Below are 27,617 nucleotides of genomic sequence, written 5' to 3'. Positions count from 1 at the left end.
CTTTAAAAATACATTTTAAGACAATTTGTCTAAATTACCCAGATTGGCCTTGAACTTGTGATCCTCTTGTCTCAGCTTTCCTGTGTTGCCAGGCCCAATTTCTCTGACTTCCAGTTTTTTGAAACAGTCTCATAGCCCAGGCTAGCTTTAGCTTGTTTTGTGCCCAAGCTGACTTTCAACTTGTTACCTACTCAAGGATGTTCTTGAACTCCTGGCCTTCTTGCCTCCACTTCCTAAACACTAAGATTGGCTTACAGGTGTGCTCCACCGCACCCAGCCTCCAACTTTTTTATATTGAACAACTTGGAACTGTGGGAAATGTGAGAACGGTGATGTCCAGCATCGTTCCATTGTCCAGACTGAAGATGCTGGTATTTTCCTGCTTCTCTTTGTCTGGGTGTGCATGTATTTCACTCTAGACATCATGACACTTTACCCATGAAGACGGTTTACCCTTGAGAAGACGGTTCATTTCTTCTGTCTGATGTGGGTTCTGAGGCTGGCTCTCAGGCAGTTGGGCGTGGGAGCGGGCACCATTCTCAGCGGAGCCATTTCACCAGTGGAGACAGTGAACTGCTGGGTCCTGTGGACATGGTAGTAGTCTGCTGCTAGGTTCTGCTGCTCTAAACTTTGTCTCTTTTAAATCTTTTCTAGATCGAATTTTGAAAGAGTCTAGCAAAGTTTTTGAAGACGTCCTTGAGAGTTTCTATTCAATTGACTGCATTAAAGCGCAGTTTGAAGCATGGCGTTCAAAATACTACACGTCCTATAAGGACGCTTACATTGGTCTTTGTTTGCCAAAACTGTTCAACCCTCTAATCAGACTTCAGCTCCTCACCTGGACTCCTCTTGAGGTGGGTGGTTCTTACCAATGTCCAAAAGCAATGTTGCCTAGGATTTGGGTATTTTATGCCTTGATAATTGATAGTTGATAATCAATTAAGATAAACTGTATCTGATACTAATCTGTTTTAAATAAAGGTTTTTAAAATCACTCCTCCAAAAGTTGTAAATGTTTGAGGTAACATTTGTAATACGTTTTAGGCAAAATGCCGTGACTTTGAAAATATGCTGTGGTTTGAATCTCTGCTGTTTTATGGTTGTGAAGAACGAGAACAAGAGAAGGATGATGTTGATGTTGCCCTGCTGCCCACCATTGTGGAGAAGGTCATTCTTCCCAAGCTGACAGGTAGCTATGGGGGCCCTGGGCATACTGGGTTTCTCAGATGTGTTTAGTGTTCTTAGACCAGTGACCATTTTATTGCAGACATTACATAACCTGTGTTAGGTATCACCTGGTCCAAGGATGTTAGAGGATAGAAAATGATTAGCCTGAGGCTCGAAGGCCACTTTGCAGGGACCTACACTTGGGAGCAATAATTGATGAATAGTTTGGTTTCAGAGACTCAAGATTGCTTGATGCTAAATGGAATAGATATTGGGGAGTCATACACATGTCTTTTGTTCATGTTCTTGAAAGATTAGAGTTTACTGATACAGGGACCTTATTTTTAACTAAAAAGGTAAAAATGAAATTTAAATAGAACTTTTGGTTGTCTAACTAAGACCTGGGATGAAGGGTCCTGCTCCCCACTTTATTCTCACTGCATAATATGAGGAGAGTGTCGTGCTGCCTCTCCACACTTCTTCCTCCCTCAGAATCCTTAATTAATGGACAAAGGATGATCAGACACAGTGCTGCCCACTACAGTGTGGCCCTTCTGTAAGGCCAGCAGCTGGTGGATGTGCCACAGGTTCAGCAATGATGCTGACTGAAGGGCATTAGGGCTTCACTAAACCCTGACCTTTTTTCAATGAACAAATTCTGAAGTTTATGTTATAAAGCACAAAATAAATACTCGTATTTATAACCAAAGAGCTAACTATCTAACATTGTAAGTAAGCAATGGAGATGGCTCAGAGGTTAAGAGCACTGGCTGCTCTTCCAGAGGTCCTGAGTTCAGTTCCCACCACATGGTGGCTCACAACTATCTGTAATGAGATGTAGTGCCCTCTTATGGCCTGCAGCTATACATGCAGGCAGAATGCTGTATACATAATGAATAAATCAATCTTTAAAAAAAAAAAAGTGCCGGGCAGTGGTGGCACACGCCTTTAATCCCAGCACTTGGGAGGCAGAGGCAGGTGGATTTCTGAGTTCGAGGCCAGCCTGGTCTACAGAGTGAGTTCCAGGACAGCCAAGGCTATACAGAGAAACCCTGTCTCAAAAAAAACCAAAAAGAAAAAAAAAGTAAGCTGCCATTTTTGTACATTTTAACATCTTTTGTTTCTTAATAGTGATAGCTGAAAACATGTGGGATCCCTTTTCTACAACACAGACTTCAAGGATGGTTGGAATCACACTGAAATTAATAAATGGCTATCCTTCAGTAGTCAATGCAGAAAATAAAAACACACAGGTACTTTATATGCTTGGCTAGGTTTTTTTTTTTTCTTTTGAAAATGACAGAGTTTAAGAGAATGAATGTTTATTCCGAATCAACCAGGTTGCTGATTCTCCTACTTAGGTGATCTGGGCTCTACAAACCTGAAGTGTGTAGTTAAGCTCTTACTGTTTTCGGTTGTACAAGTTTCTATGGAAGAAAGATGTCATTAGTAGCACAGGCCACTTCCGCTTCCACCAATCAAACATTCCAGTACAAACTACTTTGGGGGAGAATAGAAAGTAAAACCACTAGATTAGTTCATAATTGATAAGCATATTTTAAAATGACCAGATACGCTAGTAGTTAATCCCAAATGTAAAATCACTGCTTTCATTCAGCTGATTGGGAAAGTCTTTTATCATTGTTGGATTTCAGCTAATCTTATTTTGAAATAAAAGTATTTTGATTTTAAATCTTCATATAGTAGATTTAGAATTTTAAAATTGGTAAATGACTGTATTAATTGCTAATTATTGAAAGATTCTGATAGAATTGTATTAAAAATTTTTAACAAATTCAAGTGTAATTCTTTTAACTCTGTAGGTATACCTTAAAGCCCTTTTATTGAGGATGAGAAGAACTTTAGACGATGATGTGTTCATGCCCCTATATCCCAAAAAGTAAGTCATACGGACATTAAGTGTAACATTCTATATTTGCTTTCAGCGTCTAAACTAGAAAAGTAAGGGTGGCTCAGCATATAAACTGCACCTGTGTACTATAAAATTACCCAGAGAGATGGAGGAATTGTTTTGAACAGAATACAGCAAATGCTGTTCTTTATTCTTTCTTATTATCTCAAATTGAGTTTGTTGTTTGGTTCCTTTGGTACGTTTGCTTTCACAGGACTCTCTCGCTTCCTCTCTTTCTCTCTTCCCCTTTGCATCTCCCTCTTCCTTTCTTCTCTGACTCTCCTCGCCTTCTATCCCTCTTCCCTTCCTTATCTCTCTTTTCCCTGTCCTGTACTCTCCCCTTCTGTATTCTCACCTGTGTTGCTTCTGAGGGGAATGCTAAGCTAGCCCTCTGCCCAGTGCTCACCCTAGCCGCACCCTGCTGAGTTCTTTTCCTGATCCTCTTTACTTGTAGACATTCTTGTTAAGAATGAAGCAGCATTTACTTATAAAATATTTGATTATGCTTTATTTTTCTTTTAGTGTCTTAGAAAATAAAAATTCTGGGCCTTACTTATTTTTTCAACGACAGTTTTGGTCTTCTGTCAAGGTAAGTAATCATAGACCATCTAAAAATATGTAATTGTTTGGGTGTCATGTACTATATTTTGAGGTAGTTTTTGTTTTCTATTAACTCTCAGGCTTATATCTCTGAGACATACACACACCTTCATCTTACAACCAAATATTATTTTAAAAGTTTATTTCAGTTTGATAATTTCACAGGAAAGTTTGAAAGTAAGGTCCATGCAGTCTCACAGACGTTTCAACTATAGGTCACAGCTTAATGAAAATAGAACGTAGTCTATTGAGCAGCTGGAGCACCAGCTTCTCCTGAGTCCGTGCAGCATGGCAGAGACAAGCCTTCTACAAGATTTACAGCAGTGTGCAGGGAGACAACACACGGACGATAGATACAGGGCCTGGGGAGCTTCAGTATGCAGCTCTAGCCTTGCAGAAGGAGACCCTCTCCCTCCCCAGGAAGTGATCGTGAGAGTGTAACACACGTAGCCTCCAGGTGAAGGAGAGTGGGCCAGATGAGGATGGAGACAAGTGCTGATGGCCATGATTGGGGAAGCAACAGAGTCATGGGGAAGGCTTGTCTTCACCCTCAAGGTTCTAGGAAGCTATGAGGTTCTGTCTGTGTGTCTCTCCTGTGGGAATTTACACACATTCACTCCAGTTCTTTGCATTTTATAAAGCACATTTGTCCCCTTTGTTGTTTAGCCCACTCGGGACACCTCCCAACCTGTTTGTGTTCCATGGTTTTAGTAGTGGAGTTATGCAGTAGGGAGCCATTTGAGGTTGGCTCTTCTCGGAAGTGTTTGCCGTTCACTTGGGTTTTAGTTAGCAGTGGTTTGCTGCTTTTTACTGCTGAGGGAGACCTAAGAGTCTCCTTCCTTTGTTTAACTCATTTCCTAATTATGAGGACTTGAAGTGGTTTTCAGTTGGAGTAATGAGGAGAGGGATGCTGTGAGGTTCTCCTCAGTCTGTTCTCATTTCAACCCACTGAGTGAATCCAGGAGAGGCTGGTGGTTGTTGTTGCTGCTGCTGTTGTTGTCGCTGAACTGAGGTCTCACAAAGCCCAGGTTCATTTCAGACTTGCTGTGAATTCCAGGATGGTCTTGAACTCCTGTGCACTTCCCTCCTCAGTGCTGGAGTTGAAGCCACAGCACTCATGACGATGCTGTACACTGGGCATTGGACCAGCTGACTGCGCCTGCGCGGAGTTCTCAGCACTGCATGGCTACTCTGCCCTTCTCCTGCTAGGGTTCTATGTGCTTCAGAAGTCACACGTAGAAATGCTTTCCTAAAAGAGAACATGAAGTTTTTCTCCTGTACCTAGAAGTTTCATAGTTTTAGGTTTTACATTTAGCTGTGTCATCTGTTTACATTTTAACTTTAAGGGCTAAAGAGATGGCTCTGGGGTTAAGAGCACTGAGAACCTAGGCACCCACATGGAGACTCATAGCTGCCTGTAATTCCTGTTCCAGAGAATCTAATCTAATCTGACCTCAGGCACCACACACATGGTGCACAGACATGCATGCAGGCAGAACATTCGTATACACAAAATGAAATTAAGTAAAAGCAAGGTTTTATTTTAGATGTAAGGCCTGGATGAAATCCCTCTTTGTTCCAGCAATATTTGTTATGAAGACAGTCCTTTCTGCTTTGAATTGTTTTATCCTAGTTGAAAGTTACTTGAGTGTAGAGATGAGAGTCATGGGTGATTTTTAGCATGGGAAGGACATAAATAAATTGTCACTTTGAAGATGATTCTGTGTGTTGTATAGAACTAATGTGTTAAAGTAGGTTGAGGATGGTGATAATGAAAATTGGAACTTTTGCTATCTATTGTGCCACACCCTTCATATTGAAACCTCAGGATGACTCTGTCATGTGGACACTATCATTGTTGTTCTTTGTATAGGTCAAGGAGGCACAGTCTGACATGCAGTGTCATTCCATGGGTAATACAAGATGGGAACCTAGGTCAGGCCAGCCTGCCTTTGCGTAGCTCTTCTTAACAGAGTTCATCAAGGAAATTAATTCTACCTTCGGGCTTCTATGTGTGTAATGACTTTGCTTTTTAAAGGGACTAGCTTTGTGTTGTTCTTAAGAAAATTAAATGGACCCAGCACTTGGGAGGCAGAAGCAGGCGGATTTCTGAGTTCGAGGCCAGCCTGGTCTACAGAGTGAGTTCCAGGACAGCCAGGACTACACAGTGAAACCCTGTCTCAAAAAAAACAAAAAAACAAAAAAAACAAAAAAGAAAGAAAAGAAAATTAAATGGAGATACTCAGATCATATCTAGGCTTGTTTGTATTTGGAACTCTTCTCAAGAAAAGGCACTAACTGCAGTACACTTCTGGCAGTCAGGGCAGGAACTGTGGAGTGGCAAAAAGCACAGGTTGAGTGCAGGTGGAGTCAGAGTTCTCGACCAAGATCAACAAGCACCGCTGTGTGCTTTTGGCCTGAGCAGTTGGCTACAGAGTGCTGCCGTTGACTACCCTGAGAAGCGAGTGGGAAAGTAGACATTGTCGGGCCTGGGGCATGAGGCTTCATCTCATGACAGCGTCGTTCAATACGCGTTGAGCATGAGTAGCTCTTGTTGTAGGAAATATTCAGATAGTTCAGAAGTGTTTGCTAACACAAGGCATCCACCTATCGTCCTTCATTTGGTGTTTTACTATGTAATTGTTGCACATTGTACTTGATAATAATTGCTTAATATTGCTTGTCAATTTTTTTTTTTCTCTTTAGCTATTGGGAAACTTTCTTCAGTGGTATGGCATTTTCTCAAACAAAACTCTTCAAGAGTTATCAATAGACGGCTTGTTAAACAGATACATCCTCATGGCTTTTCAGAACTCAGAATACGGAGATGACAGCATCAGAAAAGCCCAAAATGTGAGTTGGGTAACACGTACTGTAGTTTAAAGCACACACATCAGGACAAGTTCAGCTTCTTTGTCTGAAAACTAGAGGAGTTTTATAAAACTCCTTTGACAGTTGGACTTGCTGTAGTTATTAAACTGTTTAGGTTGTCCTAAACATTACATTTTTTTAACCCCAAAAATAGACATTTGATCTTAACCAAGAGGCCAAGAAACAATACATGAAAGTATATCTGTCTATATTTGTGGTTCTTTGGGTGTTTTTCTAGATATCAATGAAATTTTTATTTTAGGAGTAGTTTTCTTCATAGTTGATTGTTTTGAGGAGTTCAGAGTAGCTATTTTTTTCTCTCACTTGAATAATTTTAGTGGAGTAAGTGGAGGGTGCCTCATGCCTTTAATCCCAGCACTATATAAAATTCTAGGACAGCCAGGGCTACATAGAGGAAACCCTGTTTTGAAAAACAAAAATAAATAATTTTAATATTTTGGGTGTTCTACTTATAGTCATGAGTTACACAGCTTGATAGCTTTAAATATATATTTTTAGTAATCATTAATAGTCATAACAATTACTAAATTAATATGTCTGCTAGTAACAGGGTTTTGTTTGGTTGGTTTTTGTTGTGAGTTTTTTTTTTGTTTGTTTGTTTGTTAGGATTTTGGTTTTTCAGAGACAGAGTTTCACTTTGTATTCCTGACTATCCTGAAACTCACTGTGTAGACTAGGCTGGCCTTAAACTCGAGATCTGACTGCCTTTGCCTCCCACGTGCTGGAATTGAAGGTGCCAGTCACCTCACCCAGCACGGTTTTTTGTTTTGTTTTGTTTTAATTTTTATTTTTATTTTTATTTTTAACTTTAGAACCTCATCAGACTAAGTCTTTGATACAAAGCCTCACTACCTCAAATATATTTGTGTATATTTCCTACAAACCTGAAAATTACTCCTCAGGACCAGACCAGAGCCTTTAGTATCTGGGCAGTCACATTGATAATGTTCTGTTCCCTGATCTTTAATGATCCATCCCAGTGTGCATTTTCAGTCATGTAAAATTTTCTTCACTCGCAGAAAAACACCTGCTTATTTAATTAACAAGTCTCTTTAGTCTCCGTTAATCTACAAGAGTGCTTCATTCTTTCTTGACTTTTACAACCGATACCTTTGAAGGGGACAGGCCAGTTATTTTGTAATGTCCTTTTGGTGTAAATTTGTCTAAGATCTGTCCACTAGATTCAAGTTCTGTATCTTTGGATGAGATGGTTCCATTTTCCTGTGTGGTTTTATCCCTTAGAAGACTTTTAGAGCTTTATAATGCCCCCTCTTTAAGTAATCGCTCTCTTTCTTGAATGAATTGGCTCATTCTATACCTGCTGTGTCCCTGGGATCAGCAGTTCCTTTAGCAGCCCCTTGTTCTTTTAATGCTGAACCTTTCGTCTGTTTGGACAATGACTGATCAAAGTAGACTGTCTTTTCTTGAGGGGAACCAGTCTCCTACTTCTTAAGCCTTGGCACTAAGGCCAGAAGGTTACAATCCCCTGTTGGCTGGGTTAAGGCTCTTGCTGTGTGCTGGATCTCTTGTATAGATATTCTTACTCTTATTTTGGGCTAACTGGGTTTTTACAAGTCAATATGGATGATACCAGTCACTAAAGTAGTCAGGAAGGAAGAGACTACAGTACCATATTCATACAGATATTTTTGCAAGGCAAACTTGGTTTGCTTAAGTCACATTGGATAACTCAGAAAAAATAGACAACCAGTTATCAATTTTATGACTATTTAAATACTTGGCAGATTAATTTGTTTTGAGTGTGTGAGCCATTGTAAAAAAAATCAGACATATTGGTATAGTTAATATAAGAAGTCAGGTTTTAGCCGGGCAGTGGTGACACACGCTTTAATCCCAGCACTTGGGAGGCAGAGGCAGCCGGATTTCTGAGTTCAAGGCCGGCCTGGTCTACAGAGTGAGTTCCAGGACAGCCAGGGCTACACAGAGAAACGCTGTCTCGAAAAACAAAACAAACAAACAAACAAACAAAAGGTATGTGCTGCAATCAATACCCATCTCAAGAAGTCAGGTTTTTCAAACGATACCTTATATAGTATTAAGTCATAACCATCATATAGCTTTAGCTTTTGACATTTTCGTTACGTTGTAAATATTTTATTTGTGTCTTTTACATAGGTAATCAACTGTTTCCCTAAACAGTGGTTTGTGAATCTGAAAGGAGAAAGAACAATTTCTCAGTTAGAAAATTTTTGCCGATATCTTGTACATTTAGCAGATACAATTTATAGGAACAGTATCGGGTGCTCTGATGTGGAAAAAAGAAATGCAAGGTAATTTGCTTTTTTTTTTTTTTTTTTTTTTTTTTTTTTTTTTTTTTTTTTTTTTTTTTTTTTTTTATTAATGAAATGATAATCTAGAGTTTCTTTAGTTGTCAGAGATAATAAGTAATTAATTGGAGTCATTTTAACTTGTTTATTGTTTAAACAGTTTCATCATATTGTATAATGTAAGGTATACACTAATCATATTCTCTTTCATTGTACATGTAGTTAGTGTTACAAACCTACCAAATACACACTTTTTTTATTTGTATCCTCCCATCTCCATACATTAAATGTGAAAGCTTTTAGGCACAGACTTACAGTAGGTCTTAGAGCAGTGAATAGTTATAGTTTTGTCTCTTGAGGAGTTAAATAGATTCGCAGGTTTAGGGTGCAGTGATCCTTGGCCTTTGAGGTGTCATCATGTAGATGTAAACCTAGAAAGAATGGCCACTGAAACACAGTCTTGTGTTAAAGTTGAGGCTCTTTTTTTTCCCCCTAAATATTTATTTATTTATTTTATGTATGTGAGTACACTGTCGATGTCTTCAGACACACCAGAAGAGGGCGTCAGATCCCATTCCAGATAGTTGTGAGCCACTAAGTGGTTGCTGGGAATTGAACTCAGGACCTCTGGAAGAGCAGTCAGTGCTCTTAACCTCTGAGCCATCTCTCCAGCCCTGAGGCTCTATTTTAATGGAGCTTTCACTCTATACCTTGATCCATACTATGGACTAAAGACCATTTCATGATGGTTTGGGGAACAACTTATGTCTCATTTTCGTGAACATTTTCTAGGAAGAAGATGGCCACAGCTCATTAGGAGGGTGAGTCAGGAAGACTCTCAGAAGTTCAAGGCCTGCCTGGGGTTCCAAATGTGCTCAGGGCCAGCCTGAGTGTTCCGTAGGCCTTGGTTCACACACATGAGCTCAGGGCCAGCCTGAGTGTTCCGTAGGCCTTGGTTCACACACATGAGCTCAGGGCCAGCCTGAGTGCTCCGTAGGCCTTGGTTCACACACATGAGCTCAGGGCCAGCCTGAGTGCTCCATAGGCCTTGGTTCACACACATGAGCTCAGGGCCAGCCTGAGTGCTCCGTAGGCCTTGGTTAACACACAGGAGATCAGGGCCAGCCTGAGTGCTCTGTAGGCCTTAGTTCACAGAGCAGCAGGACAAATGGAACTTGTTCGATGTGCCTTCTGTTTTTCCTGTACTGCACAGCCCTGGCGTGGGGCTCCAGCTGTCCCCTTAGTAATCCTGGAATGAAATTCAGAGATATATACTTAATTCATCCTTTCAAGAATTCTGATGTTCATTTCTCAGGGTTTCTTCAAAGTGAGGTAGAGTGCTTATGGCAGGGATGAGAAAGAGCAGAAATTATTAGATGAATTAAAGGAGTTGAAGTCTGGCTCTTCATAGGTTGATGATGAAGTAAAATAGAGTTTTTGTTAAGTTGTGCTCCAAAAGAATTGGGACTACATGGCTGGAAAGGAAATAAGGACACAGCTCCAAAGGGGCTTGGAGTCATACTGGATTTCTTTGTAGATATTGATCAAAATCATTTATCTAAATGAAGTTTTGTTTCTGAGTATAAATGAATTTCCTGTCCCTGGACCAGTCATTCAAACATGAAGTTTTTTTTATACAGATAAATAAGAGATTAAAATTTTCTCATTCATTTTGTTCTGTTTTGAGAATGACATACATACCTGTCATGATGCATGTATGGCAGTCAGGACAGCTTCCAGGATTTGGTTCTCTCCTTCCACCATGTGGGATCTGGAGACTGACTCTGCGTTAGGTTTGGTGGCAAGTATCTTTACAAGTGGACCATCCTGCCAGCCTTGCGGATGTTTTAAAACATGCTGTAGCTTTCATGTCTTGTTCTCCAAATTTAAAAATATAAGCTTGGAAGGGTTGTTTTGCAGATTCTCTTAAGTTAGTTGTAAAATCAAGAACAAATTTTATCTCGATATAACATTGCAAATGTTGTTATCTCTTTCAGGGAAAATATAAAGCAGATAGTAAAACTTCTTGCAAGTGTCCGGGCTTTGGATCATGCAGTATCTGTTGCAAGTGATCATAATGTGAAAGAAGTCAAGTCTCTGATTGAAGGGAAATAGAGCTGAGACCAAAAGTGTTTGCTTTGCTGCCATTCCCAGTGTGTACATATTGTATATATGTAAAGTTTCTTAAACTGTAATATACTGATTCTTGTTTTAATACAAAAACATTATATTAATACCGTGTCCTTAAATGTGATTTCTTCAGAATGAAAGGAATTCAGATTATTTCTAGGAGTCTATGGATGTTTTCCTTACTGCCTGTAATATTTTGTTTATGGAAGTATTTTATATGGTCATTAAATTAACTTCATTTAAGTGTCCTCTATAAATGATGTGTGTTTAGTGTAAATTGTATAATTTGGCATATATATATGTGTGTGTGAGTGTGTGTGTGTGCATGCACGTGTATAATTATACCACCATGGATTTTCATGCTGGAAATTTGCGGTGTTTTTCTACAGAGGAAGCTTTTAACACCAGGAAATTACCCAGTGGCAATTGTCTTAGGGAAATACTGCACTGCTGCAGCAGAAAGGCTGGCAGGTGATGGCCTTCACTCCCACTTTGGCTAGTGTTACTGTCACTGTAGCTGTGCTGCCTTAAAACGAAAACTGAAAGAAGACTTTGTGAGTGAGTGTGGAACTTCTGTGTGTCTGCCTTGGAGGCAACTGTGGGAGGCAATATATGCAATAGTTTGGGGTAGGATGTCAGTTTAGTTTTTGACAATAAACCCACAAACTAACTGCATGGTTTAGGCTGACTGTCCTTTTTCATTATTTTCTTCCCTGCCTAGCCTATAGATACATGAGTTTCTTTTGTCTGTCCTGTTTTGAATCCCACATATGTGAGATATATATGCAATAAAGAACATGCCTTGCTGATTAGACGTGCCCAGGCAATTTACTATCCATGGTATTCTGTAATGTTTATACCACACTGTGAATACTCAGAGAAACTTGTTTTAAGGTTAATGCTCTCTGATTCTGTGATTTTCAGAAGAACTTTTTGGAAATTCAGGACTATTGTTTGATAAATATGTATGTAATTAAGCTTTAGTTTAAGCATTAAACTAATTTTTAATTACGTCCTTTGTTGTATTTTGCTGGTGACTGAGCTCAGAGCGTACATACAGTGGTTCATACTGTGAGGCTGTTAACAGGCCAGTGTGTACTTGGATAAGACAGTGCCTTGCTCTCCTTTCTCCGTCAGTTTTGTGTGTATTGCATGAGTGTGTCTTATTTTTACATACTCATTCTGGATGAGGGGTTTGTTGTTAATCTTTGTTGGCTCCTAAATGGAATTAAGCTTCAGAGAACTCATTCTCATGAATTAAGACAAACATATGTGTTTGGTCCTTAAACTGTGTTTCCAAGCCCATCAGTTTAAAATCACTCTTCCTATATCTGGCTTTAGTAATTCTTCAGATAAACTCTGACTGCCTATGCTGACTTTTAGGAACAGGCTTTTAACACTATCCTAGGAGTCTGATGCAAGGTGAATGGAGGACAGAAATGCATATAAAAAGTGCTCTTGATGTCTCAACCAGGCTGTCACTCCTGAATGAGTAAAGATCACTAAAAATGGAACTCTCAATCGCCAAAACACTGTTACTTACTAGTTAAGTGTCTTAGAAGAGTTACTTTCTTGAGTGCTTAAGGTCAGAAATTGGAAATAACTGTCATCAGAATTGTGTGTCTTATAAAGGTTCTCAGCTCAACTTACAGATTCTAGTGGCTTCTGGTACACCTGGGTTTGTCATAATTCTCCAGCCTGCCATTTGTCTTCATGCCACTACAAGAGTGCCTGATTCCCCTGTGCCTCCTTTGTAAGGGTACCTGTGATTTCGTCTAGGTCTCTTGCATAACCCTAACAGTCCACCAGATACCCAAAACTTTGTTAGACTCCTTCACCCAGTCACCTGCCATTTGCTAGCTATAAGTACAGGGTATGAGCATTCCAACAGCACCACCACTGCTCAGTTTCAGTCAGCATGGCATTGGCTTCTCTGCAAAGCTTTAGACTATGTCTATACCACTCAAGTATTTTGAGTTTACCTACTATAGTCACTGGTTCGCTAACGTGTGGCTATTTTGATATGCTGTGATAACCTATTTATTTTGATAAATAGGAAAGGGACAATAAGGAATGTTCAAAGGTCACTAGTATATCTTGGACTTATTTTATAATTAAAAGTGACATTTGAAAGGACTTGGGAAAGCTAAGACCTAATACTGCTGCTTTAGTTTAATTTGAAGAAAGACATTGTAACACAGAAGCTTGGACCTCCACTTTCTTAATTCAAAAAACCGAGACTGGGCAGAAGGCTTGCTTTAGAAAGTGCCTAGTGCCATAATTCCCACCTTGAGAGAGTTTATGGTGTAGTCTCACAAGGGTTCTTGGTGTGAAGTTAATGCGGGGATAAGCAGGTTTGATTACAACCACTTGAGGTGATCTCAGTTGTCATAAAAAGGTACATCCTCAAGGCTGGGGTGCCCTCAGCTTGTAGAATGCCTGCCTGGTACGCATGAAGCTTTGGGGTCAGTCTCTGTCACCACATAAACCAAGTATGGTTGGCATACCAGCTAGGCTCTGTGATTCTTTGTCCCAAAAAAACAAAAGTTACCTCCAAGGTACTACAATTTGGCGGTCAGTTCTGAGCCCTTTGTTGGTTCATGTCTTATACAGTCATCACACTTGAAAAAATCCCTCTCTCAAACATTTCCATTTAAAAAAAAAAAAACTCTCCCCATCTGAAATGGACACTTCTTGGGAAGAAAATGACTAACCACAATTCACAGCAAGCAATTTTTATTGTAAGCTTGTGGCTACTATAACCACAACAGAAAGCAAAAGTTGTTCTAAGGAGACTAAGTGAAAAGATCTCTGAACTGAATCCAAGTGTGTTTCTCCTTGGCTGGAGGTGGCTTCTCTCATGTTTAGTTTGCTTTTAATATTTTAAAACCAGGGTGGATTTATCTTCTCTAAAATAGAGAAACGTTGAGTCACATGAGAGCATGTTAGAGGAAATGGTTTTGTGCAATACGTCACATTTAAATTGTGCTTTTGGGAAGAAAGTAAAAAGGGGAAGAGGCTGGGGGAAGCAAAGGCAAATGGAAACATGACTGCTGTGTTCCTCGGGTTTTCAATCCCTTTCTAAAGCCCTACTGACTACAATTTCCTCCCATTTTTGTCTCTTAAGTATAAGAATAATTCTGCTGGACACAAATTATAGGCAGAACGTCTCATTTAAAAAAGATAGTATGAAACGATGTGATGCCCTTAGTTATAAAATTCTACGGTTGGCAAATCGGTACAGCAGTAAGTGACAGCCATGTTTTGTTTAACTGCCTGGAGTTCCTGGTTGCTGATTTTCCCCGCTCTCCACTGCATTCAGTTGAGCACTCATCCAGAGCCCCTGGAGCCCCTAGAGCCCAGAGAACACACGGGAACAGTCAGGAAACAGTCTCCTGCTGCCTCCCTGACGACAGACACCATGGACAGCTCTTCGGGCGCCACCCAGCCCGCGCGGGGTGCAGAACTCGCCCAGCGGGTTCGCGGGGGCGGCAGGGGGTGGTCCTGATGCCCGACTCAAGCACGAATCAACACGGGCTCCCCACAGCTCTTTCCTGCAGCAGTCCCTCCCTGTCACCCGCGGGGAGGGCTGTGCTAGAGGGCTCCACGCGAGGAAGCCGGACCCCTCCTCCCTCAGCCGGCTCCCCTGGCCGTGTCTCCCGTCCACTGCCGGGGTACTTGAGGCTTCACGGACCCGGGACGCAGCGGCCGCAGGAACTGGGTGACCAGCTAGCGCCCTGCTCGGCGGCACGGTCCCGCGTGGGCGGAAACGGCTCCGCCCCTTCACCTCAAGGGGCGGGTCTTCCGCCCCGGCAGCGGCGCAATGCGGAAGAGCTGGACCTGCTGGAGCGGAAGTGACGCTTCGGGCGGCTGTAGCGGCGGCGGCTGCGGGAGAAGGAGGAGGAGGAGCCGGAGGAAGAGGTGAGGCAGCGGGCGGGGGGGCGGGGAGCGGCCGGGGCTAGACCCAGCGGCAGCCGGCCGGGCGGGTGGACGCTTCCTGAGCGGTGGCAGCCGTCGCAGCCGGGTCGCAAGTGGTGAGAAGCGGCAGAGGGCCGAGGGCAGCGGGTGGCGAGGAGACCCCGGGGCGGCGGGTGGCTGCGGTGACAGCGGCTGTCACCCAGCGGGCGGGAAAGAACCTAGTCAGCACAGGCTCCGGGGCATCTCTTGAGGTGCGTAATGGAGGCGCTGGACTGCCCGGTGCCTCCGTTCCCCCGGCTACCCGGGAACTCCTTGAGTGGCGGTGGATCCTTTCGTCACCGTGAGCTTCGTGACTGGGCAGGAGGCGGCGGTCACCTGTGAGGCTTTCCCTGCCCTTCGCCGCCGCCCTGGGGAGTTCGCGGTGTGATAATCCCTTCCCTCTCCGGCCCCCTCAGGAGCTTTGAACCAGTCTGATTAACCTTCCCTCCCATCCCCTTGCCTTTTCCGCCCAAGGATCAGCTTGAAGTTTCCCTGTCAGTTCCCTTCCATTAGTGACAAATCGTGAAGCAGGAAGCTGATAAACAACCCCAACTGAAAATACGCTTCAGATTTTTCCTTTGGGGAACCATAAATTAAATGGGAAATTCACCTTATCCAAACCAGGACCAACGGTGCAAAAACCCTGGCTTGCCTTGCTTGCCGTATCTTGAGAATTGGAAGCGTTTCCTTTTTTGCCTTTTGGTTGAAATTCGGTGACGCCTTATCTTTTGAAATAAATCATTCACCACTGAGCTCTCTTTTTCTCTACCCCAACCCCCATCAAACTTGTCAGTGAGGGACCTCAGGACGCCTAGCAGTCCTTGTAGCAGAAAGAAAACCTCAGGTACATTGGCTTGGTTTTCACAGGGCTGCCTCTGAAGAAAGGAGAATGGCGTTTAGCAAAGGATTTCGAATCTACCACAAATTGGATCCCCCACCGTTCAGCCTCATAGTGGAAACTAGGCATAAGGAAGAATGTCTAATGTTCGAGTCTGGGGCTGTGGCTGTGCTCTGTAAGTCACGTGCTTTAACCTGGCCGAGTATGATCTCTGTTTTGGTTTTAACTCGCAAGTTCAACAGTTTATTTAAAAAAAGATTCGTGAAAACCTTCGTACTGAATTTTATCTTATAAATTTATGCTTTGACTTCATTTGAATGAAACCTTATTTTCTGTAAACTCAGACTTAGGTTTTTATTGGGGTGATGGTGGTGCAGGGCGGTGCAGATTTTGCTGCTAGGAATTTGTTTTCCTTCCGTTCTGCTTCTAGAAGTTTTATCTTTTTGTAAAATAGTGTTGCAGTTTTGTGTTATCATATTAACCTAATAAGACAGCTTGCATTTCCTGTAATGCACAGAATTTTGCAGGTCAGATTTAATAGTAATGGTATAATCTATTATAGGTTTCTGTGCCTCTAACGTCAAACCCTTATTTATTTATTTATTTATTTATTTATTTATTTATGTGTTCTGTGTGCTCATGTGTGAGATCGGTGGGTCACCAGGGCTTCATTTCAGGTGGTCATTTCAGGGCTTCAGTCATATTAGGTAAGGGCTGTACTATCTGATTCTCCATCCTAAGCTTCTATATCTTTAATAAGAATTGCAAACAGCTCCTAAAAATTGCATGTAACGTATGTGATTGATTTCATGTTATTGAAAAATTGCCTTTATTTTAAAGAAAAGGACTACTTATTGTGCCGCAACAATAATGTTTGGGTAAATTTGTGGCAGATAGATGAAAATAAAAAGACTGATTAACATTTAGTCATGTATTTGTGTGTAGGTGGGGGACAAGTGGAGGTCAGAGGATAATGTGAGAGCTCCTCCTACTATATAGGTACCAGGGATTGAACTCAGGTCTTCAGGCTTAGTGGCAAAAGCTTTTTACCTGCTGAGACATTGAATGTAGCCCATGCTTCACTCTTAATATAAGACTGGGGCAGACAACCCCAGTTTGGGATTGTCTCAGGTATTTTTTTAAATAGATTTTCTAATGGTAACTACTTGTTCTTTATTATTATTATTATCATCATCATCATTATTATTATTATCATAATATTTTAACAGTCTGTTATAGCCGGGGCCTTCATAATATAGCCAGCGTCACTGAATTTCAGATCCCCCTGCCTCCATCTCCTGAGTGCTGAGAATACAAGTGTGCACTACTATGCCAGGTTTATGCAGGGCTGGGGATTGAACCCAGGTCCTCACACATGCTAGGCAAGCACTCTGCCAACTGAGCCACATCCCCAGCCCTCTGTTATATGTTGCTCAGATTGTTTATTGAACATGCTGTTTGGACTTCGGAGATGGTCAGCTGGTAAATGCTTGCCATGTGAGCCTGAGGATCTAAGTTTGATCCCCAGCACCTTCATGAAAGCCTGGCAGGGCATCACTTGCTTATAATCCCAGCACTGGGGAAGCAGAGACAGGAAGTTCCCTGGGGCTTTCTGTTCAGCTGTTGTAGTCAAGTTTTTAAGTTCCGGGTTTGGCATAAGAATCTATTTCAAAAAATAATATATGGAGAGCAATAAAGGAAGATGCTTTATCAACCTCTGGCCTCCATGCGCGCACACACACACACACAATCATATTTAAAAGACATATTTACTAACATAAGCCTTCAGTATGTTAAATGTTGCTCCTTAGACTCAATAAGAGCATCAGACCAGACCTATGCATATGTGATTTTTATGTTGCTTCAGCTGTAACCTGACTGAATTAGTAAACTTTTATCTTGGTAGGGAAAGTGATAGTGACATAATGAAAACCCCTAAGCAAAGATTAGTATATGGTGTTTCCAGTAATACGATTTCAAGGGAGAGACAAGGGGCTAAATACGGCCCAAGGAAAAGTTTAACTAATATTCAGTATAAACTTCAGTGTTCCCAATTGGTTTTTATGTCATGTTTTAATAAAACATGACATTCTCTCTGTAAAACTAACATAAATGGATACATATTATCTTCTCTATAAACTCTACAGCAACACTTAAATATATTTTGATTTGACTTTTTAGCCAATACATAAAAATTACACATGTAGCTACAACCCATGATGTTTCAATACATTATACATTATGTAATGTTGAAATGCTGTTGGACATTTGCAATGTATGGTGAAAACATGCAAAACTCTTTATTCTAGTTTTCATAAAATATACAGAACAGTGTTAGATAAATTGACTTATAAAAATAGTTAGGTTCTAGTGTTGTGTTCATATCTGTCATCCCAGCACACTTGAGGCAGAAACAGAAAGAGCTTGTATTTGAGGCTATCCTGGGCTACATAGCAATATCCTGTCACATACACACACACACACACACACACACACACACACACACCACAAAACTAACTTGGCATTTAGTTTGGAGTGATAGCAAGATAGCCGTTGTCCTGCATAATAAATTAACCTGCAGAATTTCCAATGCCCACCGCACTTAGGACAGTCTGGGAGATCTGGGTGTGTCCTCTTTACCTTCCCCGTTCCAGCCTGAGAAGCCTCAGGGCACACTGCCTATCAGTCTGCAGGAAACATTCTCTGAAGTCATTTTTACTTTCCGTCAAAGTGTGGCCCTGTTTTCTTAAGACAGAATTCAAACTCCTCAGCCTGTTTTTCAAGGTCTTCCTTAACCTGCTCCACTCTTTCTGTTCAGTGGTGATCTCCTTCCAAGAGACTGGTGTCTTCAGTATTCTCCCAAAGTATTAGGAGAGAATCAGTCTTCATTATGTTCTTATTAGACTTATAATGACTTAATTAATGTTTGGGGTTGTTTGTTTGTTTTAGGAGTTTTTGTTTTCTTACAGTGTTTCTCATACCTTAGGCTAATCTCAAACTCACTGTGTAGCTGAAGATGACCTTAACCTCCTGACCTTCCCAAATGCTAGGCCGCTGTGTCCTAGTCAGAGGCAGTGGTTTTCTATGCCCAGGCTAGGCCGCCGTGTCCTAGTCTGAGGCAGTGGTTTTCTATGCCCAGGCTGCACAACATAACCGCCTGGGAAGACCTCACAAGGACAGATACCTGGGTTCCTATAGTTACATCAGCGTGATAATTTCTGAGCAAACCTTACATGTGTCTTGCTAGTATAGATTTACCAGATGACTTTTTTTGACCTATAGATTTTATCTAAAACAGCCATGTTTTCAGAATTTTAATGCGATGATGGTGTATTTTGGGGCTAATCATTTTCTTGAAGCCCTCGGGCTGAACCAAAAGATAATTCTCCCATGACACTTTCAGTACAGTATTTTCACATCACATGGAACTATATACATGCTTCTTACGGTTTCTGTCTCTAATGTTTGGCACATATTTTACTCATGACTGAGGGATACATAGTTATTAAGTGGGAAAGACTAACCTACATTAGAAAGTTGACAGACTCAAAGTTGTTGTCTGTTTCACAATACGGTATTCGGGGCTGAGGAGATGACTCAGTGGATAAAGTGCTTGCTGAGCAACCACGAGGACTTAAGTTAGGATTCTAGCACCCACCTAAAATTCAGACTGGGTCTAAAGTGGAGAGAGGCAGATTCCCAGGAACTGACTGATCAGTCAGCCATCTCAAACAGCCAGCTCTGTGCTAAAAGATGCCATTTCAAAAATAACGTGGGGAGTATAGAGGAAAAGACCAGAGCCAAACAACCAACCTACCTCTGACCACATATACAGGCATCACACACACACACACACACACACACACACACACACACACACACGTATGTTTTGTATGGGTATCTTTGGCATTGATGGAGATTGAACCTAGGTTTCATGTAGCATATAGGTGAGTACTCTGCTACTGAACTGAGCTACATTCCTTGTTCACTCTAATTTTTTTATTTGTTTGTTTTTTTGTTTTTTAGTTTTTTGAGACAGGGTTTTTCTGTGTAGCCCTGGCTGTCCTGGAACTCACTCTGTAGACCAGGCTGGCCTCGAACTCAGAAATCTGCCTGCCTCTGCCTCCCAAGTGCTGGGATTAAAGGTGTGCGCCACCACTGCCGGGCCCCCACTTTAATTTTTAATTGACATATAATAACTTATATAGTTTCAGGGGGTATAATGTAGTATTTCTATATATGCATACGGGGTTATGGTCAGATAGTAGTTAAGCATATTCATGACCTCAAACTTTTATTGTTGTTTTGTGCCATTCAAAATCTTCTCGTAGTCATTTTGAAATATATATTATTTTTGGCTGAAGTTAACTTGGTGTGTAAGTAGAGCACCAGAACCCATAACGCATAAGACTTGACTTTTTATCCAGAGATGAATTCTCTCCAAGTGCTGCATCACTCCCAGTTATAATCCTGGTCTGCACTTCTGTGACTCAGGCTTTTCTTAGACTCCACAGATGAGTGAAATCATATCATCCAAGGGTTGTCAAGCTTTTATGCTGTAAAGATAACAGCACCTTTCATGGTAAATAGCGTCCATTGTGTATACATACACATACCACAGAATACCTGTTGTTGTTTTTCTAAGGAATATATTTTCTGAATTTTAGGGAATTGCACTAGATATGGTTGCACCAAAACAGACCTTCATTGGAAGATAAGCTCTCACATGGACATGACTTACATTTACAGCCTTGTAGGTTACAGTCCATCTCATGTTTCAGTGAATAAATAATCCTCTTCAGAACTGTAGTTTAAATAAAATAGGGAGGAGTGAAGTCACATATTGGAGTTGAAGAATGACTCTGAAAAGTGTTGTTAATTTACAGGCAGGGTTGAGATATGGGGGTGTTGCTCAGTGATTAGGGCACTTACCTGATGTGCGTGAAAATTTCAGTTCAATTCCCAACACTGTAAAAACAAACACCAAAAATAAAGCAAGCAAACAAAATCCAAAAGATAGGATTGTGAAATAATGCTATAAACTCTTAAGATGGTAATGCTGACTTTTAAAATGGAAGCCTCTGTTCCTTTTTTGATATCACATGCTAGTATAAAGATAAAATTAAATTATTTTCAGCCTTTTTAGAATAGCATAATTCGGGTCATTTTCAGGCTCAAGTCATATACTTAGATACATGTAAGTAGATAGAATCATAGCACTGAATTTTGGACCTGGTTTTACTCCCAATATATGCACCTGAGTTTTATTTCTACTTATTCTTCATAGTATAGGAATGTGAGTCATACACTTCAAACCAGCAGTAGATTCTGGATGTCTTCACAGAATGTCAGCCCTCCTGCCTCTATTAAACTGTACAATCTGGGGGAAAATTATAGTTCAGAAAAATAGTTCATTTACTAGAAGCTTATTCCGCCATCAAAATACTAAGCAAGAGATTTATAAACTTGAATTTTTCCATGATACATTCAGGTTTCATTGTGTTTTAGAAAACCTGTAGGCCATAATAATATCTGCTAAGTCTTTAGTAGACTCAAGCAGTGTGACTTTGTTTTAGCAAAAGGGTCTCACTCTAGCCCCAGCTAACTTGGAATTTACTGTATCAAGCTCACAATTGTCCTCCTGCCTCAGCCCTAATTGCCAAGATTACAGCGAAACAATAAATATTTAAATCCCAATAACTTTAGCTGCTGTTTGTAATGCAAACAAGTAGAGACTAATTTATCTTCTTCATAAATAATCACAGTTGTTTATTAATGGTCTATTCTTGCTTAGTGAGTTCTAGACAGCTTTCACACCTTGGAAGCAGCTGGAATGCTACTGTCCTCATCTCCAGTTCTCTGCTCATTTTGATTCGGAGTTGCTGTTTACCACAGGGACTACTAGACACCTAGCTTCACATAGACAGGGATCATAGAATGGATACACAGTCATGAGCTCTGAACCCTCAGGGTACTAGTTTACCTGGTATCCAGTATATGTTGAAACCCGAGGTGTTTTCTTCAATTTAAAATATCCTTGCACCTCCCAGTTGGCTACAGTGCCTGAGGCACCTCTTCTTGCAATTCAGGAGATGTGTCAGTCACATGCTTTATTCCTTTCCGTTCTCTTAGTTATGCTTTGTCCATGTTTTCCAGATGTGGAAAGTGCAACTTTAAAAGATTAAATCTTGCAGCGCCCTTCCATCTGATTGTTTTTCACTGTGATTGTTTCTGCTGTTGAAGGTTGATGGCTCTTAGTTTCTGAGTAGGAAATAAGGAGCAAAAAGACAGGCAAGGGGCTGGAGAGAGGCAAGGGGTTCTGGGGTTAAGAGCACTGGCTGTTCTTCCAGAGGACCTGGCCTCAGTTCCCAGCACCTACATGACAGCTTACAAGCACGTGTAACTACAGATACAGGGGACCTGACACCCTCTTCTGTTCTCCCCAGGCACCAGACATGCACACAGGGCACAGATATGTATTCAGATACAACACTCAAATACATACAAATAAACTTTAAAAATTGCAAATGTCCTTTCTCAAAAAAAGGAAAGATAAGCCCATAGAAATGTTCTCAGTTAAAAGTGAAGTTGGCAGTGTTTTCTAATGAGAGAATTGAAAAATTTGTGGTTTTGCTCTAAGCTATTATTGTTAGTATATAGAAGTATGGTTAGATTTTACCTACATCCATTAAAAACACAACTGTTTTACTGGGTCAATTTGAATGTTACCCTGTAGAATTTTGGATTCCAAGTGTAATAAGAAGCAATAACAGGAGGTGCATTTTTTTAATTGTCAAATGCTGTCAGTCAACATGGTTGCCCTTTAGATAAGCTACAGAATCCTTTTTGTTTTTTGAAAAAAACCTAAGTGAGTGAAGAAGTGACTTTAGAGTTGACTTTTAAAGCATTAAATGAATTTTAGACTTGTTAATACTGTTTATATTAAGATTCTGAAGTTTTTTCTTTTTATAAAAAAATCTGGAATGTATATATTTAATATAAAATAAACAGTAGCTTTAATACCAACTTAAAATGAAACAGCCCAGGTCCTCCAGTCTGAATGAGGCGCAGGAATAGGAATGGTAGGACCATGTCAGCAGTTCCCATGTGCTGTCATTTCTTTCTGACTCTTCTGTGGGCAAACAAAAGGAGAACTAGAACCTCTCTCTGAGCAGCAGAGCCCCGTAGGTGGCATGTTATCACATGGTCTTGGGTTTGTCCAGTGTTGTTTCTTGGCCTGGAACGAATAGTCCAGAAGTACGCAAGACTTAAGCTTCTTACTGTGTTGGAATAGCAGGACCTGGATTTTCTTTCTCCCATGTAAAAATAAATAGTTGGACCTGGAGTTTTCCCTCCTATATGACAATAACAGCAGCAAACTAAAGGAAATGCACAAAATGATTCTCAGATACTGAGACGTAAGACAGGTTGCAAGCTTAGGATACTACTTCATTAAAGGAGCCCTCGCCTAAATTCTGTGGTCCTACCTTACACAGTTTAAGGCCCCAGAGGATCTGCTTTTGGTCCCAAATTACTGTTTTCCAGGAACTTAAGTATTAAATAATGGTATCTAAGAAGTTTAAGAAAAACAAGTGTGTGTGTTTATCTATATGGACGCACACTCACCCACACCCCAAAAGTTAGGTTTACATGATACATGTATATCATTCAACCCATATTCATGTTGAAAGCTAGTATATATGCAAAGAAGCAGTAAATATAATTCTTTTTTTGTTTGTTTGTTTGTTTTTGTTTTTTCAGGACAGGGTTTCTCTGTGTAGTCGGGGCTGTCCTGGAACTCAATTTGTAGACCAGGCTGGCCTTGAACTCAGAAATCCACCTGCTTTTGCCTCCCAAGTGCTGGGATTAAAGGCGTGCGCCACCACCGCCCGGCGAAAATATAATTCTTAATGAGGAGAAAAGTCAATCTGTAGAAACAGATGTTAATGTTAGTAAGGGACTTTAAAACAGCTTTGATATAAATATATTCCATATGTTCAAGAATTTTGTGCGTGTTAATACGAAAAACATGACTCAAATCAGTTATTCAAACTGAAAATAACAATATCTAATGACATTATATATTGATAGGAACCTTGTATTTAATACTACAGAAAGAGTGGTTGGTAATGTTAAAGACCTAGTGATAGAAATTATCCAGAGTGAAATATATAGAAGGAAAAAAAGACCAGTATAAGTAAGTTGTATGGGTGAGTTATGGAACAGCTGCCTAACACATATATATGTGTATTTAGAAGGAAGAGTTAAGAAAATGTTTGAAGAAATGGCATCTGACAATTTCCCAAGGTTGGTGGAAACTGTCAATCTGTGCATCCAAAAAGTTAGATGAACTCCAGGTGGAAGAAACATGAAGAAAATTACACTGTGATACAAAGTTAAAAGGCTATTACATCACATCAGATACAGAGGAAAATCTTTAAAGCAACTCAGAAGAAAGGGAACCTGTGTTACAGAAGAGTGGCAAGAGTGGTCTTGGGCTTTTCCTTAGAAGCACTCCTAGGGAGAGAGCAAAGAAACCCCATGTACTGAAAGGGGAGACAACCAAGTGACCCACTTAGGTGGGGCTCTCTGGAACCACTGAAGAGAAAGAGGCTTTCCCTATACATTCAAAAGCTGGAAACTTTTAGCTCAGTGTGGAGGGCAGCAGAGAAATGGAGTTGATTTTGCTTTCTGACGATTTGCTGAAGTGAGGTCTGAAACAGTGCTGTTTTGAAAGAAACACAAGGAGTGAGAGACACTGAGGTGTAGTGGATTGTCACACCAGGATAGCCATGTATCTAGAGTACTGAAAAGAAGCGTGGCTTGACAAATTGCACATTATGTTTTGACTTGCTTATTTGAATTTATAATGGTTATTAATAAGAATTTGGGTTTTATCTTTTTGTGTGTGTGTATTGGTTTGTCTGAGATGTGCTGTCTCACAAACTGTAGTCCAGGCTGTTCTGGTCTGTAACTCATTGAGTTGAATTATAGTAATTCTCCTGCCTCAGCTTCCTGAGTGCTGCAGTTATAGCATGAGCTCCCATATCTGGCTTGTGTTTTACTCTTTGCTGGCTAAAATTGAGATAGAGAACTGGAAAGAAATACAAATATATTTCCTATTGTTATTCTCTATTAGCATTCCATTATATTAAATGTTATACTCTTTAAAATAACATTCCCTATCTATAGTCTTCCTATATAACTTAAAATATAAAATGTGTTCCTTATAGAAACTAGTTCTTAGTGATAAGAATTTATTTCGGTTTGTGTGTTACCATGTTCTCTAGTAGCCGTAGTATTGCTGTTGTCTTTTGAATTGCTTTACTGAAACATAGACTAACAGTGGACCACATGTGAATAGACAGGATGACTCTTATAATAAAGTGGCTTTCTGGCTGCTTGTTCATGAGTACTTGTTGGTTGTTTGTCTCTGGTCAACACTGAAAATATGTCTTTGACCTATCTTATTTAATGACTCTCTTGGACAATGTGGTCGAAAGCATGGTTGTTAGATTCATAGATGTTAGAAGCTGCATGGGGTTGATACAGAGCTGGGTTGTGGAGGATGACACCATTGGAATCTAGCATGTTAATTAGCATGTGGTTTAGAACTCTATCAGGACTAGTTTGTTGTGCAGACTGAGACCAGAACCATATAAATCTCCCACTGAGGTGTACAATGCTAGTCCTTTTACATTTTTATCTTGAAACAGGTTCTTAGTAAATTGTCTACACCTGCCTTGAACGTTTGATCCTTCTGTGACACCCTGCTGCTGAAGAAACTGGATTGGTAGACATTGTGTCCATGCCTGGCAGGTTGTCAGGGGTTAGCATTTGTTTGCTTATATAATACTGCTCTTCTTTAATTATCCTATCAGGAACCTAGAACCTTGCCAGGGCCTAGTACCTAGCAGACAGACACTTTGAGTGAATAAAAGTTATTTTTTTCGAAAGTGTTTCTAATATTTGGATGTATAGGTTATATAGAACAGTGATTTGTTTCCTGTCTTTCATATGTAGTTTTAATTTATTTTAATTCTACCAAAAATCTTTATCTTCTAAATTTTTTGTTTTATGTGTGATGAAATGGAAACAGGCTTTACTGCTAGCTAGTCATATGCTCTTGGATGAATCAGATAATTGCTAGTCTTTTTCTTCTGAAAATGAGAAGCTTGGACTACATGATCTGTAGCACTCTCTGGAGCTTCTATACCAACGTGCTATTTGCATGCAAATAGGCTGACCACAAATTGCCTTCCGTGCAACCGCAGGCAAATTGTGATTCTAGGAGCAAGGTTCTAATTTGCAACTCCCACCCCCTGTCTTGTTGAGACTGAATCTTGATATGTAGCCTAGTATGTGGTTGGTATGTAGCATGGAACTTTCTATTTACCTCTGTTGGCCTCAAACTCAAAATCCTTCTATCTCAGACTTCAGAAATACCAGAGTTACAGACATTTTGATCCATGTTCTGTGCTTTATTGACCCACAGATTTTTGCTTGGTCTTCTGCTTTAGTTGGAGAAGTAAAATCTAATCCCAGAATGGAAGGTTTGAGCCACAAGAATGTTTTCATTGGATAGCAGGGCCTTCTTGAATAGCTATTTATTATCTAGTTTGAATTATCATAATTCACTGTAAGCTAGAGAGTTCACATTTAATTTAGTTCTTCAAATACCTTTTAATTTGATACAAGTAACTTAATGTTCTGGTCTAGGATAATGTACCAGCTTTGTTGTTTGCTGTTTAGATGATAGAGTTACGATGAAGATGTGAATGTTATGCATCATAAATATTTCAGCATGTGTTTTTAAAAGATCTGGGCAGAGTGTTGCTATTAGTAGCTTTTCTGATGGAAAGTCATTGTGAGCTCTCTGAGAGCCTCCTGGCTTAGTCTCTGAAGGCTGGGGATGCAGGAGTGCACCAGGAGACTCTCTGTTCATTTAGGAAACCTAACTATGACATCATCAAAGACATCTGAAAATTTAACAGAATTTAAAATTCTAAAAAGACTGAATATATAATTAGCATTCAGATTGTGTCCTGGTGCCTCAAAGATATTTTCATGAGAATAAATGTTTATTGCACTTATCTTGTTTAAAATTCTGTTCTTTGACCTTATTGATAGGTATGCTGTCTAGCAGTGGGAATTTGAAAGCCTTCAGATGTTAATGTTAGTGATGTGAAGATACATTTAAAATGCAGATGGAGAAGCAGTGAGCACAGTGGTCTGTGCATGAGATGGGTCTGTGTACTTAGAGACCCCATGCTTGAAGCATAAGAAAGTATGTATATCCAAATGAGTGACAGGCTAATTGTGGCATGGGGAGAAGAGTTATTCCCTTTAAATAAGCTATTCCTTTTAAATAAATATTCCCTTGTGTGATTGAGTTACCATTTATCCCTAGTGTATGGTGGCAGTCATATGTTAGAAGCCAAGATTTGCTTTTGCTTAAGTATTTTAAATACGTGAACTGTAAAGGCACAGCCCCGTTACCTTAGATGAACTACTGAATCTTGACTGGCTCAGAGTCACTCCTAAAACAATGAGTTCCTTGGGAAATCATACCCACTTGTGGTTAAAAATCAACAACTTGTACAGAGGTTCACTTTTCCTAATGCTTTGTTTGTTTAATAAACACCAACAATAGGAAAGAAAACAGACAACCTTCTGCACAAAAGACAATTTATTCCTCTCAGGAAAGCACAGTGGACCCTGGGCCAGGAAAGTGAGCTGGGCTTCTGTATCACCTACCTCCCCAACCTTGATTTCCATTCCTTCTTTCTCTCTGCTGCTTCATGAACTCCACTGTTTGCACCCTGGTTGGCAG

The 27,617-nt window shown here is 40.4% G+C and overlaps 2 protein-coding genes across 27 annotated transcripts in view; both read left to right on the top strand.

Annotated features, from left to right (window-relative positions):
- The window catches only part of Paxbp1 (PAX3 and PAX7 binding protein 1), a 30,479-nt gene extending 18,678 nt beyond the window's left edge, over positions 1 to 11,801 (top strand). Inside the window, exons 11-18 of the mRNA XM_034514984.2 lie at positions 655 to 854; positions 1,045 to 1,189; positions 2,299 to 2,420; positions 2,991 to 3,067; positions 3,602 to 3,668; positions 6,386 to 6,532; positions 8,708 to 8,862; positions 10,857 to 11,801. Of these exons, the coding sequence (XP_034370875.1) occupies positions 655 to 854; positions 1,045 to 1,189; positions 2,299 to 2,420; positions 2,991 to 3,067; positions 3,602 to 3,668; positions 6,386 to 6,532; positions 8,708 to 8,862; positions 10,857 to 10,974 (1,031 nt within the window). The 3' untranslated portion in view covers positions 10,975 to 11,801. The remainder of the gene's footprint in view (positions 1 to 654; positions 855 to 1,044; positions 1,190 to 2,298; positions 2,421 to 2,990; positions 3,068 to 3,601; positions 3,669 to 6,385; positions 6,533 to 8,707; positions 8,863 to 10,856) is intronic.
- Positions 11,802 to 14,764: 2,963 nt separating this feature from the next.
- Positions 14,765 to 27,617, top strand: part of Synj1 (synaptojanin 1) — a 70,565-nt gene continuing 57,712 nt past the window's right edge. For 16 of the 26 annotated variants that reach the window (XM_076943130.1, XM_076943125.1, XM_076943144.1 and 13 more), the window contains exons 1-2: positions 14,766 to 14,910; positions 15,814 to 15,959. In XM_076943130.1, coding sequence (XP_076799245.1) covers positions 14,813 to 14,910; positions 15,814 to 15,959 — 244 coding nt within the window. In that variant the 5' untranslated portion in view covers positions 14,766 to 14,812. Of the gene's footprint in view, positions 14,911 to 15,813; positions 15,960 to 27,617 lie in introns of all 26 variants that reach the window. The other 10 variants (XM_076943138.1, XM_076943141.1, XM_076943136.1 and 7 more) reach the window with 1 other exon arrangement.

The sequence above is a fragment of the Arvicanthis niloticus genome, chromosome 12, assembly GCF_011762505.2.
Source record: "Arvicanthis niloticus isolate mArvNil1 chromosome 12, mArvNil1.pat.X, whole genome shotgun sequence".
Taxonomy (NCBI): domain Eukaryota; kingdom Metazoa; phylum Chordata; class Mammalia; order Rodentia; family Muridae; genus Arvicanthis; species Arvicanthis niloticus.
Note: the sequence above shows the minus strand (reverse complement) of the source record. Positions and strands in the feature narration are given on the sequence as shown.